We start from the raw sequence: 13,440 nt of genomic DNA, 5'->3' as shown, positions 1-13,440 counted from the left end.
ATGCAGCATTTTGTATCACCAACACAGCTTCGACGACAGCTTCAATTAAAAACATGATACTTCAACATCACCACCATATTCAACTTCTAAAAGATTCCAGATGGCTACTATCTCACAGAATCAAAGTGTTGGATCGTTCGTCCCCACTGCTATCGCCGGTGAATACCGGCCGATTAGAGTTCTCTTCGCTAATGACAAGGCCATCTAGCCATCTAGCCATCTAGTTTCTCTCTTGCGAATCCCGTGAGTGAAATTGTTGAGTCAAACATGCATGTGGTCACAAATAGTAAGCCAGTGTGTAGCTGTCTTGACGCGCTCCTCTCAACTGTCGATATCGGTTCAGCTACATGAGTTTAGAGGTGCACCATGACGGGCCGGCGCGCGAAATTAATATGGTGTTGATTTCCACAGTCTGTCGCAGACCATTTCATTTCAGGTTGCTTTATACTCCTGTTCGGTTTCGTCTCGCCTCAGCTGACGTCCGATATTTGTATCAGCTCAGCCCTGAGGAGCTCAACCCAGATGAACTCAAAATAAGGTTCTCAAGCTGAAGGCTTCCAGATCCTTCAATTATTCAGTCTTACTCGCAAGATTTGGGGGCTTTGCTTTGCCGCATGGTTGGCCTAGAATGATAATAATACCTCAAACAAGGCCGGGGCCGCCGGTTGCAACTCTCCTTATCCCACCGGCTTCCACTTGACGCCAGAAAGGCCTCCCAATATGATGACCCAGTTTTACGGCAGCCGATGGGATAAGTTAGGAGACAGTTTCACTTAGGCAGAAGACAGCTTATCACAAATCTCCCATCATAGGCGGTACTTATTATGACTATAGTATATACTTCAATAGTGTATTCAGAGAAATATTCACTTCCAGCATCTTTTATAAAAGCAAGTCGTAAGGCTTGAATGTCCCACGTTTGAAATCACTTACTCAACTCAGCTCACTCACTCATCAGTCAATTGCCTACGCCAATCCCCAAGGTTCCCTGAACACACCAAAGAACAATTCTTCATGTAAGCGTTCGGTGACGTAACCCTAGACCGTGTCAATCACTTACGTGTTTCTAGATTCTCCTACAAACGTCAAAATGAAGTTCTACGCCCCTGTTGTCGGTCTCCTACTCTTGCAAATTGCAAGCTTAGTGACGGGTGCTTGTACCTGTCTTTCTGTGACCCCGGGGAAACGGGATGATAACACCCCGGCTGCGCAGAGATGCTGCGCTAAACTAGGGGCCAAGATGTCAGGCGACCTTTGCAGTGCTTCACAACAACAAATGAAGGACTGTTGTTCAACCGAGGCTGAAGGTCCGGGCGTAAGGTCTGCAGGTGTTAGGTGTGTTGGATAGGTCTTCTACATCTATCTAGGGCCCAGGCGGGATGAGCATTCGCTCTCTACTGCAGTACAGCTAGTGAACTGCGGTTTTGTTTGCAGTCATTGACTTGGGGGGTAAATAGACTCTTTGAGTGAGGGGTGTTAGTGTCGCATAGATTCTATCTGGTATAGCAATGACAGAACATTCTACGTGTAGTATGACATCAGTAGCGACGATGGCAATGATTATCGAGAAGACTCAGACGTCTCCATTCCGATGGTTAATTGAATCCCGGCACTTCCCCCCAGAGTCAGCTTCTACCCATCGCAAGGTCGTTGCCGTTGTTAGGCCACCGTATATGAGGCCCAGAAACAACAGCGTCGCAAGCACCATTGGCAGAAGTCGACACCGGAACCTGCCAGTCATACCCCAATGATCACCAAGAGTGTCTCCCGGTCGTTCGATTACTCTCTGCGTGAATGAGCTGAGGGACAATGCTGTCGAGGCAAACCGTCTATCTAATTCTACTAGAACTGGAGCGTCTCAGCAGTGTCATGTTGGGGCTGGTTTACTGCACCAGTCTAATGACCACATATAATAGTTACATTGATGGTCCCTAGCACTCCACTCTCGCAGGTTAACAGCAGTCACGCATTTCTCCAGACCGGATTGGAAATAGGCCCGTAATTATGAAGCCTTGACGTTCGTTCCAGACCTGTCCTATAGTTTGCTTCAACAACGTCGTTGCAATTGCATGTTTGCTAGAGTTGCTATGTATGACTGTCATAGCCGTTTAATTCGAGTATTTGCAGTGCTTACACGGGCCATAGGCCAGAAAAGGATGTCAGTGAATGTGTCTCGATTATACAGAGACCGGGAGCCATGCCTGCTTTCCGTCGTCGTGGCACTAAAGCGCATGTGTTCTGTACTGTAGCCTGAGAGTATCTATCTGCTGCTATCATCACCTCCTCGCAGCTCCGTAACAGAACCGTGTGATGCCAGTGATGTTCTTTCATCTGTCCACAATGTATGGCGTATGTAGGTCAACATACAACATCTTAACACCTTTCAGATACATATCTAGCCGTGCTTCGGGATGAAACTTCATTAACGGCATCGCGACTTGGGACAAAGTGTGTTCGCCTCGAACATGCATCGGCAAAGGTGCATGGACCTATTTGGCTGACAAAGTTTTGGTGGCGGATGATGAACCTGGATAGTCACCTTCGCACCCTTCCATGAAAATTCTACAATGCCCGCATCCATCACTTAGCATCACCACCTTCATGGGGTGGGCAGCGACAAAATGAAGACCGAGACCGAGGGCAACGGGTGCAATCCGAAAGCGGCCTACCATGCGCGGGCACAAACACATCCACACCCAGTCGCCAAACGGTTGTTCGAGATCGCCGAAACCAAGAAGTCAAATCTGATCATTTCCGCCGACTTTAGAACCACCGCAGAAATGTTGAAATGTGCCTACGGTAGGCTGCCCATACGTGCTATTGACCCCTGAGCCGCCCTGCTAAGATAAAATATTTCAGACATAGGACCGTACATCGCTGTCTTCAAGACACACATCGACATGATATCAGACTTCTCCGACCTCACGATCAACGGGCTCAGAGCCATCGCGCGAACACATAACTTCCTCATCTTCGAGGACCGAAAGTTTGTTGACATTGGGCACACCGTCATCGGGCAGTACCATGGCGGCGCGCTACGCATCTCCGAATGGGCGGATATTGTCAACCTGTCCATCCTCGGGGGGGAGGGCATTGTGGATGCGCTCGACCAGACCATCAAGCACCCGACCTTTCCGTTTCAAGGGCAAAGAGCGCTGCTGCTTCTAGCGGAGATGACCTCTCAAGGTAGCTTGGCTGGTGGCGAGTACACAGAGAAGTGCGTAGAGCTGGCCGGGAGGTATCCCGAGTCTGTTATTGGCTTCGTGGCCACCAAGGCGTTGACAATGGTTAAAGAGGGTGCGGACTTTGTGACCTTCACGACAGGGGTGAACAGGTCCGCGGAAGGGGATGAGCTTGGTCAGCAGTACCAGACGCCAAGGTCTGCGGTCCTTGGCGGCTCGGACTTCATCATTGCTGGAAGAGGTATTCTTGGTGCAACCTCTCCGGTTGCTGAGGCTATTCGGTACCGAAGGGAAGGTTGGGAAGCGTACCTGGACCGTACTGGACAAAGATGAAGAAATTTTTGCGACTTACTGGAGAGCAATATGAGTCAAGAGTCGTTTTGCGTTTCGCTTTGCTTTGTTAGATGGAGCTTGTTGTATGTTGCCACTGATCCAGAGGTTGCGACAGACCTGAAGTTGTGAGTCTCTTGAGTTTACCTGGAGCTTGAGTAATTGGAAGAGACTTTTACGGCAGTTGTCAAGGTCTGAGGTGCAGGTTCCTGAGCGGACATAGTTGAACTCAACTTTCCCAATCAGGCTCGGTAGTATGGAGAGAATTTAGTTAATTGGGTAAAGGACTTGGTCATTCCTGTCGCCAAGGTGCTTTTCATTCTTAATCACATTCCAGTTGTTTCTGTGGTCGCTCAAATTTGTCTCTGCAGTCCGTCCCCGCAACCACCGTTGTACCTCGCTATCTCCACTGTGATCTCTTGCAGTCAACCCTACCCATTTGTTCCTGGCTCCAGGCTGTCTTCTCTGTTGTCCTTGAGCTGCTGCGTCTCTCGCTGCTGTTCTTATTATATCTCTCGTTCCTCGCTGTCATGTCTGCTACAGTCTACAGTCCCTCGATGCTGTCTCTGGCATTCCTCGGTGTTTTCTTGCTCGTGTATGTTGTCTCTCGTCTTGGGGTTTCGCTGCCCATACTTCTCCGTTACCTCTGCCATCCACCATTGAAGGTTACTACGCCACCTCCATCCATGTATGTCAACTTTGTAGTCTCTACTGTCACCTTTCATACATGCCACGATAGTTGAAAACTTTGAAGAGCTCATGAATTCTTGACCCTAATGGCAGGAAAGATCGTAGATGGATGGATGGTGACAAATCCATTGAGCAGGAATGATACTTAAGCTGAAATTCCCTCTGGCCTGCTGCTGTCCTTCTTTCCCTTCCTTCTTCATCCTCTCGAGGCATACTACAAATCTTTCGCTTTTCAACATCGAACTTCTTCACTTTTTACTTCACACACTACTTTCACTTATCACTTCACACGCTACCTTTACTTCTCACTTCACGTATTACTCTATCTCCCACCCACCTACTTCATAATGAGCTCTCTTGCCTGGTCCGCTAACGCCGGCCCCCTTGCTCGGAAGACTAATAAAGCCGTTATGGCTCTTGGTGTCAGTAAGCGTGTTAGAGAACTGCGCGGCCTGCCTTCTAAGCGCAGTGATGAGTACCGTGTGAAGAAGAACGTTCGATCCCGCCATTCACCCTCTTCTTTGTGGCTCGAAAAGCTGGATTTACATTACAACCCCGACAACCTCGACTACCTCCTAACCAAGCGCGAGCCCATTCCCAGGCACAAGCGCTCCCGCCTTCTCGCGCCGGAGAGCTGCTACGAGGACCTCAAAATATACGAGGATCCCAAGGAAAAGGTGACCCCGAAGAGGCCCGTTTCCGATCCCGAGGCCAGGATCCTCCAAGCCCTCACCCCGGATGAGCTCGCCACCCGCACCTCCAACTTCGATCTCTGGATCGAGCGGTTCGGCCACATCAACCTCGTCAACGGCCCAGACCGCAAGCTACCCGCCGACGACGCCCTCAACGACGCTTTCGACATCGGGGTCCGCGCGCTCAGCTACCCTTTCAAGGAGCGCGACGAAAAAGTCCTCATGTTCCTTCTCCGTCTCGTGGAGAAGCGCATCCACTGCCATGAACGCAACCGAACCGGATGGCTGCTCAGCGAACCAATCGACTTAGAGGTCGAAGACAAGTACCAAGTCGAGGACTTGATGCGCGAGGCCAGGTGGTCCCATGACTTTGGCTTCCTCAATTCCGTGGCCGACTCCATTGCCAACCGCATAGAAGAGGGTTGGGGCTTCACTGCGGAAGAAGAGGAGAACATGGGCCGCAACTCCTCTCTTTCCTACTTCCGCGACTACTAGCGCCTCTTCCGCCGGCACTATCACGTCTGTCTGCCTCTATCTCAATCGGCGTCCGCCCCCCTTTCTATGTGCCGCCGCCCCCTAGCACTGCGTCCGCCTCATGTCAAGCAACAAGGTCAACCCACCCACCAAAAAACAACAACAAATAAAACACGACAACCGCGTCTGGTGCGTACCGCCAGCCCTGCCAACCTAAGGAGCGATGGCCATACAAGACTATCTCAGTCATCAGTCATTAGGGTTGACCATCATGGTGACAAGCCCCTTCAGCAACTAAAAAAAAAAAAAAAAAACAAGAACACCGAGTGGCTGGAACTACGCATAATACATTGGAAGGCACCCAACAACAACACATCAACCAGAGGAGCAACCAGTGCCTGGAACATCTTCACAGTGGCCTGCAAATACCACATTGAAGGGCACCTAACAACCAACATAAAAACCAAAACAACAAAACAACAAAACCAGTGGCTTGGACATCTTCGCAGCGGACTACGGACAGACATCACATTAACCAACACCCAACAACCGAACAAACAAAAACAAAAACAAAAACAAAAACCAAACAGTGGCTGGAACACCTCGCAACGGCTTGCGGAAACCACATTAAGGAGCGCCCAACAACAAAAAACAACCGGGAATAAAAAACAGTGGTCGAGATATCTCGGCCTGAGTGAATGGAAGGATGGAGCTGGGGCGTCTTTGCAGCGACCTGTTGAGCAAAAGGACTCCAGGCCCCGTCATCTGCCGAGCCTGTGTCTCGTGAGGTCCCAGCATGGTGGATGATGATGATGGGTGGTGATGGATGATGGATGATGGATTGGATGATGATGATTATGTTAATCACTTATGATTAATGATGGGTTCCATGATCGATGATAATGATGGAGGTGGATTATGATGATGGATGATGAGGTTAATGATGGATGACGATGGTTAACTGGGATCAAGGTGGTGAATCCAAGGTGGTTCATGTGATGTGGAGGATACCTATGCTTGGACAACTTGGAGCTTCAACTCACAACTCACAACTTACAACTTCAACTCGCAACTTGCTCCGAATTGCTTACATAAACTGTTCCAATACATTTGTCCAAAACCAATATTTGAGTCTTCTGTGCCATGGATGTGATTGTTGTTGCTGACCTTTATCGTGATATGTGTGATACGATGAGCTAGAATGATGAAATTGTGAGAGTCGCCGTCATCAACGGAGACACGTAGACAGGGTAGTCTCTGCCATGCAACCCGTCAAGGCAATGGAATTCAGCAGTTGTGCCTTTGTCTCGGCCGCCGTTCCCGCCAAACACAAACGGTCCTACCCTGGCGGGTTAGCTCAAGCCCACGGACCCCAGGGGTCGCAGTGCTTATCCCCCTGACGGGACCCCGCACTAGTCCTGTTCGGGCAAGGATCGCATGTCAGGCCAAATTGAGAGGACTTCTGTTTGCTGAAGGGAACTTCACGAACCCCGCCAAGCGGGTTGCAGAGCTGCTCAGCGAGGTGCCGGCCACACACGGGCCTTGGGCTTCGTCCGTCTTCATCCCAGTTCCTGTTTGCCCTTTTGACGAGTGATACCCATTGCGCCGCGGCAGAGCTGAACGAGTCCAGTTTGCTACAAGTACTTCAAGTCCGACGGTTCGTCTCCCCCAACCAACTCCCCTTTTTTCTTCAATTCGGCGAGCCCCTCACCGCGTTTGCTGCCCCGCCTCGACCATTTCTGACCGCCTCCAGCACGCAAACACCATCGCAACAATGGCCGACACCAAGGTCTACCGCGCCAGCACCACGGCGCCCGTCAACATCGCCGTCGTCAAGTACGCACATCTCCAACCTCACTCCCTCTCCGACAGTCGCTAATCGTACACAGGTACTGGGGCAAGCGCGACGCCAAGCTCAACCTCCCCACCAACAGCTCCCTCTCCGTCACCCTCTCCCAGGCCGACCTGCGAACCCTCACGACCGCCTCCTGCTCCGCCTCCTACACCGACGGCGACTCCCTCATCCTCAACGGCGAATCCTCCGATGTCTCGGGCGCCCGCACCCAGGCCTGCTTCCGCGAGCTGCGCGCCCGTCGCGCCGCCCTCGAGGCCCAGAACACCTCCCTCCCCAAGCTCTCGACCTACCCCCTGAAGATCGTCACCGAGAACAACTTCCCCACCGCCGCCGGCCTGGCCTCCTCCGCCGCCGGTTTCGCCGCCCTCGTCCGCGCCATCGCCGACCTCTACGAGCTGCCTGACTCCCCCTCCGAGCTGTCCCTCGTCGCCCGCCAGGGCTCCGGCTCCGCCTGCCGCAGTCTCTTCGGCGGCTACGTCGCGTGGCGCATGGGCGAGCAGGCCGACGGCTCCGACTCCAAGGCCGACCTCGTCGCCGAGGCGTCCCACTGGCCCGAGATGCGCGCGCTCATCCTCGTCGTCAGCGCCGCCAAGAAGGGCGTCTCGTCCACCTCGGGCATGCAGCAGACCGTCGCCACGTCGGGCCTGTTCAAGCAGCGCGTCGCCGAGGTCGTGCCCAAGCACATGGCCGAGATGGAGGACGCCATCGCCCGCCGCGACTTTGCCCAGTTCGCCGAGGTCACCATGAAGGACTCCAACTCGTTCCACTCCTCGTGCTCCGATACCTACCCGCCCATCTTCTACATGAACGATGTCTCCCGCGCGGCCATCCGCGCCGTCGAGCAGATCAATGCCGCCGCCGGAAAGACCGTTGCCGCTTACACCTTCGACGCCGGCCCGAACGCCGTCATTTACTACCTCGAGGAGAACGCCGCCACCGTCGTCGGCGCGTTCACTCCCGTCCTGAGCGCCGTGACCGGCTGGAAGGACGGCGCCAGCAGCCTGCAGTCGCCCGTTACTCTGGATGAGACCGTCGCTGGCATCATCAAGGGCGGCGTCAGCCGTGTCATCCAGACCGGCGTTGGCGAGGGTCCTATCAAGTCGGACATTTACCTTGTCGGCGAGGATGGCCAGCCCGCTAAGCGGTAGGCGCGACCGAAGTTGAATTTTCAATTGAGTAATAGTCACTGCAAAAAGCCACACATATAGAACAATTCGTATAATAAAACCATCTGTCGAGTTTCGCGTTTCAATTTTCTTGTTTTCTTCTGTGATTTGTCGTTTGGGACGTCGCTGCCTTTGTTGAATTTGCAGTCGCACCTTCTCTCCCTGGCCTTCACCCTCCGTCCTTCGACCGACCCCACCTCACTTTCTGCCTTCTTCTCCAAATCACATCTCACTCTCCATCGCCACAACACAACCTTTCACAACACCCGCAAAGTTCGAGGGCGACGGGCAAGATGGCATCGTCCAAGGAACCAAAGGCGATCGTGATTGACGAGCGAGACTCCTCCGGCCTCATTCGTCGTCGCTGGCTTCACGACCCCGACGGTCGCCTTACCGAGGTAAATCTGGCCCTGTCCAAACTCACCTTCACATCCTAACAAGCCGCCTAGATGCCCACGGAGAATTCTCCCACCACAGTCTCGCGTCTCTTGACAATGAACATCCGCCAAGTCTTCTCCGACGCCTTCTTCCCCATCGGCTACCCCGATTCTGTCTCCAAGGACTATTTAGGCTATCAGCTTTACGACTCCCTTCAGGCCTTCTTCTCCACCATCACCTCGCTGCTCGCCAACCGCGCGATCCTTCAGGGTCTCGGCGTCGGCGACGCAGACTCCTCCGCCACCTACGCCCTCCTCCTGACCATCCTCAAGGACGGCATCTCCCGCCTCGCCACCATCGGCTTCGCCTACCGCTTCGGCCTCGTCATCGAGCCCGAGTGCAAGAAGTACCGCTTTCTCGCTGATATCTTCAACGACAGCGCCTTCTTCCTCGACCTCTTCTCCCCGCTCTTCGGATCGTGGACCAAGGTCGCTGCACTCGTCGTCGCCGAGGCCCTGCGCGCTATGTGCGGCGTCGCCGCCGGCGCGAGCAAGGCCGCGCTGTCGAAGCACTTTGCGCTCCGCGGCAACCTCAGCGAGCTTAACGCCAAGGAGTCCTCGCAGGAGACGGCTGTCGGACTGCTTGGATTGATCGTCGGCAGCTTCGTCGTGCGCCACGTGGAGAGCAGAGAGGCCGTCTTTGCGCTGATGATCATTCTCGTCTTCGTCCACCTCGGCATGAATTACCTCGGCGTCCGCTGCGTTCAGCTTAACAACTTCAACCAGCAGCGCGCCACCATTTTCTTCGAGGAGTACATGAAGACTATGGGCAATGTTAGGCTGACGCCTGTTGAGGTCGCGAAGAGGGAGAACATCATCTTCTGGAAGCCCGTTATCTACCACGACGGCCGCCCCTTTGCCAAGATTGTCTTCGCCAAGAGCTACGCTGATGCCATGGCCCCTGGAGCCGTGGTTCTTAAAGAGACTAAGCAGTATAAGCTCTGCCAGTGTCACACGTCAGGTCTGGTGTTCATCAAGATCCTTCTCTTTGGACACCCTTTGTCAGAGGGCATCAGCACCGTCACCCTTTATGCCTGGTTTTCAGCGGTGTCTTTGGTCCACTCCATGATGCCTGACAATGACCAGGAAAGGGACTACGTTGAGAAGCTTTTCGCCAACCCTTCTCACCTGGCTCGCGCGGGCTGGGTTCAGGGCGATGTCAGCCTGGATACTTCTGCTGCATGGATGTTGCCCCCGAATGAAGACGTTGACGGTAAGAAGGATCTGTAGACACGGCTCATATTGCATGGAGTGTACCCTGAGGGGTGAAGATCATTCAAAGAATCAGGGATCTGGCGTTCAGGACTGGCATAAGGACGAAAGGAAATGTTTGCTCAATCACTTGCACCATAAGATACCAATAAAGCCTTAGAGGCATTGTTTGCTATTTCTCATTACCCTTCGATGATATGTTATGATTCTCAGAAATAGACATCAACTGGTTTACTCATAAAGCCCACAAGATGGCTCTTTCATACATGTTGTAGACTAAGGCTCACCTCTCAGGTTGCTCCTTCCCTAACCAAGAGGTACAGAGGGATCACCTCCAGGAAGGAGCACCCCAGGCCTTCATTCCTACCTTATTTGGTCGCTCAGATGAGAAGAAACGCAAAAAGGCCAAAAAAAGAGTGATTAGAGCGCGGGTCGAACGATGCGTAAGATGAGAAGCGGCGGAAACTTCACGCACACACCAGTCACCGTACCACCACCCCTCGACCACCTAGCCGGAATTGTTGGAGAGGAAGGAACCCTAAGTTCTTGATGAAGGTAGGTCTCAGTCTGGAGGCAGGTGCCCCTCCACCTCCTTCACTTCATCTCTGACATTGATGCCGGAATATGCAGGCCTGCTGGCCACACCTTTTCGAGATCGATCTTTTTAGTGGCCCTCCACACGGCCACTCTCGTAATATCCTCCCATCTTGGGAATATTTTGTACAGTGTCTGAGTGGGAAGACCATGCCCCCAAGGCATCTACGTCTATTACAAGTACAATATCGGCACAAACCCCCGGCCCCCCCATCAATACATCCGCACATTATGCCAGCGCTCTCTCGACGTAATTACACGCCCCTTTCTCACGCCAGCCCGGCCCCTCTCAGAGCCCTCATCTTCACACCCTCCCAGCTATTCAGCTTCGGCCTTACATCGAGGTAAAAGCTCGGTTTCCCCTGCGCGTCAGGCCGCCCCGCGTAAAAGTCAATCACATAATCCACCTGCACGCCGCACCGGTCAATCACCCAGTCGTGCCGGTCGAACGGCGCCTGGTAGCCCAGCAGCGTGTTGAGCCGCGCCTTGGGGGACATGTTTGTGCTGAGGCCGGCGAAGGAGTGCAGGCGCGGGCCGTCGCAGCTGTGTTATTCTTTCGTCAGCAATCTCACATCCCCGAGTTTGGCGGTTCCTCCAGGCTGGTGGTACTCACGCGGTCCCCTGCGTATACGGCGCCTCCCACTCTTTAATCTCCTTCCACGCCCTCTCGTTGACGGCGTTGTGGATCGGCACGACGGTGCGCATGTCCGCGGCGCGCGTGTCGTGCCCCTTGCGCTTCATGGCCTCGAAGAACATCTTTTCCGAGGGGTACACCCAGTTCCCCGTCGCGGCGTCCGCGCCCGTTTCCTGCTCGTTGTTTGATGGGGCGCCGTGGCTACTTTGTAACGTCGTCGGCGGCGGCGCGGAGGCGGAGGGGGCGTCGTAGGGGTAGCTCGAGGTCGAGGTGCGCGGGATCGTGGAGACTTCGCGGTAGGTGTCGAGTGGATTTCTTCCCGTCGGTGATGGTTGAGCGGGAGGGGGAGGTGGCGATGAGGTGAAGGGGACGTAGGAGCGGAGTGTTTGCGTCCAGGACTTCGTGGAGGGCGAGGGCTGTTGCGCTTGGGGGGGGAGGGCGTGCGATGGTGGGGAGTCGGGGTGAGGAGCGGCGGCGGCGTTGGCGGCGCGGGCTTGTTGGAGCCAGGCTTCGCGGGATTTATGGTCCACGGGGCACGCGTCTGCTCCCGCCGTCGGCGTCGTCTGTGATGATGTCCCGGAGAAGGGCGTGTAGGAGAGGATGGATTGCGTCCACGACTGCGTCGGCGGCGGGGTCTGGTTCGGGATCGGATGCGGCGGGGCCGGAGGGGTGGCGGCGTCGTTCGGAGCCGCGGCGCGGGCGTGCTGGAGCCAGGCTTCGCGGGCCTTGTGGTCGACGGGACACGTCTCGGCATCCTTTGGGTCTGCCATCTTGGCGGGGGGCGGCTGTGCGGGTTGCGTCAGGAGGATGAGGTCCGGTAGGTCTGTGGTTGCGGTGGACATGGTTGAGGATGGAGGGGGGCGATGATGCTTACCTAGAGTAGAGGCGAGGAGATCGGTGGCGGGCGGGTGCTGTCTACTTAAAGATGACCCGGTCGGCGGCCTTCAATCGGTCGTGGCGTGGTTTGTTTGTTTGTTTGCGGGGTGGTTATGCCGCATTGAATGCGCTGGCGCAACGGAGCCGGGAGCTTGGGATGCGATGACAGTTGGATTTTGCTTCAACTTTTTTGGTGGGTCCCCTTTTTTTTTCTTAGATGATGTGATTGGGTTCTTCTGATTGGTTGACGCCTCACGAGCCCATGTCGGGCGTCACTTCGCCAGCACCTATGACGAAATGAACCATGTGATTTTGAGTAATTGAATAATAGTTCAAGAATTCCCTGGTATCTAGAACTCGTAAACGCATTTCAATCCTTTGAATAATCATTCAGAGGTTGGCTGAGATTACGAACAGAAATAATATTGGCCTTATGTAAGCACGTAGTCTTAGGTATGAGCCGTTCCAGACGTCTTAAGCCCGGTTCCGGGAGACCGTTAGCTTTGGTCATCAGCTTCATTGCTTGATTTCACGTCTGTTGTTCTTTGGCCTCTCATTCTGCCATCTTCGCGACCTGGTCCGCAATTTCGAGCAGCCTTGAACTTCGCTGGTGACGATATCAGGCTATCTCCAAAGTCAGCTTTGAGCAAAACGGACTGGCTATTGTCCAAGGGCATAGTAGCTCAGTATTTGCTCAAATTTCCGAAAGTTCGAAAAGGACATCCAGTCAGTCAATCAAGTCTGAGAAGGATTTGGCAACGAATCTGTAGGGAAATTTATTCGTGAAAGAGAGCGCTTAGGTAGGTAGAAGCTACCGAGCGACGGCTGCGCCTGCTTATCCGGCGAGCCCGAAGACGTGATGGCCCCAGCGCCGTCAAGCGGTAATGTAGTAGGAAGGCTTTCCGCGATACCGCTATCGCATTATGCTCTGATTGGTCCTGAAGCTCTAAGTTCCCCGGATTTGTTCGTATGGAGCAATCCCGCTTCGTTACGGAACCATCCAGCCGAAGGCGACTCAACATAAGACACAATCTCCTATTCTCCGGTTCCCGAGGAGTTCCCAATGTTAATATATTATACTCTTTGAGCCTCAAATACCTTTCAAGACTATGAGTCAAGCCAGAGACGTGGCGTGAAGATGGTGATCGCAGGAATGGGGTCCGGGGACTGAGATGCCGTGTACAAAAAGAGACCAGCTCGGCGGATGACAGTAGACCTGATCGAAACCATCAGCATTTCATTCAGGCCAGTGAAAAGCATCAACCCGTCCATTTCAACCTACGTCTTCCCACTCGTCC

At 53.8% G+C, this 13,440-nt stretch overlaps 5 protein-coding genes across 5 annotated transcripts; 4 read left to right on the top strand and 1 right to left on the bottom strand.

Annotated features, from left to right (window-relative positions):
* Positions 1-2,621: 2,621 nt before the first annotated feature.
* On the top strand, positions 2,622-3,515 carry pyrG (Orotidine 5'-phosphate decarboxylase; the record flags this gene model as incomplete). The annotated part of the gene is made up of 2 exons (XM_036645980.1): positions 2,622-2,799; positions 2,860-3,515. 2 exons carry the CDS (start codon positions 2,622-2,624, stop codon positions 3,513-3,515), a joined length of 834 nt encoding a protein of 277 aa, XP_036488691.1.
* Positions 3,516-4,549: 1,034 nt separating this feature from the next.
* CGCS363_v014130 (uncharacterized protein) lies at positions 4,550-5,389 on the top strand (the record flags this gene model as incomplete). The annotated part of the gene is made up of 1 exon (XM_036645979.1): positions 4,550-5,389. One exon carries the CDS (start codon positions 4,550-4,552, stop codon positions 5,387-5,389), a length of 840 nt encoding a protein of 279 aa, XP_036488692.1.
* Positions 5,390-6,648: 1,259 nt separating this feature from the next.
* mvd1 (Diphosphomevalonate decarboxylase) lies at positions 6,649-8,371 on the top strand (the record flags this gene model as incomplete). Its single annotated transcript, XM_036645978.1, has 3 exons — positions 6,649-6,719; positions 7,115-7,204; positions 7,258-8,371. The coding sequence occupies 3 exons, from the start codon at positions 6,649-6,651 to the stop codon at positions 8,369-8,371; spliced, it is 1,275 nt and encodes a 424-aa protein (XP_036488184.1).
* Positions 8,372-8,682: 311 nt separating this feature from the next.
* Positions 8,683-10,056, top strand: CGCS363_v014128 (RUS1 family protein-like protein; the record flags this gene model as incomplete). The annotated part of the gene is made up of 2 exons (XM_036645977.1): positions 8,683-8,787; positions 8,839-10,056. 2 exons carry the CDS (start codon positions 8,683-8,685, stop codon positions 10,054-10,056), a joined length of 1,323 nt encoding a protein of 440 aa, XP_036488183.1.
* Positions 10,057-10,901: 845 nt separating this feature from the next.
* On the bottom strand, positions 10,902-12,108 carry CGCS363_v014127 (putative cytochrome c1 heme lyase; the record flags this gene model as incomplete). The annotated part of the gene is made up of 2 exons (XM_036645976.1): positions 10,902-11,175; positions 11,246-12,108. The coding sequence occupies 2 exons, from the start codon at positions 12,106-12,108 to the stop codon at positions 10,902-10,904; spliced, it is 1,137 nt and encodes a 378-aa protein (XP_036488190.1).
* Positions 12,109-13,440: the final 1,332 nt, after the last annotated feature.

This window comes from Colletotrichum siamense (genome assembly GCF_013390195.1).
Source record: "Colletotrichum siamense strain Cg363 chromosome Unknown KSG_Cg363_contig10, whole genome shotgun sequence".
Lineage (NCBI taxonomy): Eukaryota > Fungi > Ascomycota > Sordariomycetes > Glomerellales > Glomerellaceae > Colletotrichum > Colletotrichum siamense.
The sequence above is the reverse complement of the archived record's forward strand: the minus strand, read 5'-3'. Positions and strand labels throughout refer to the sequence as shown.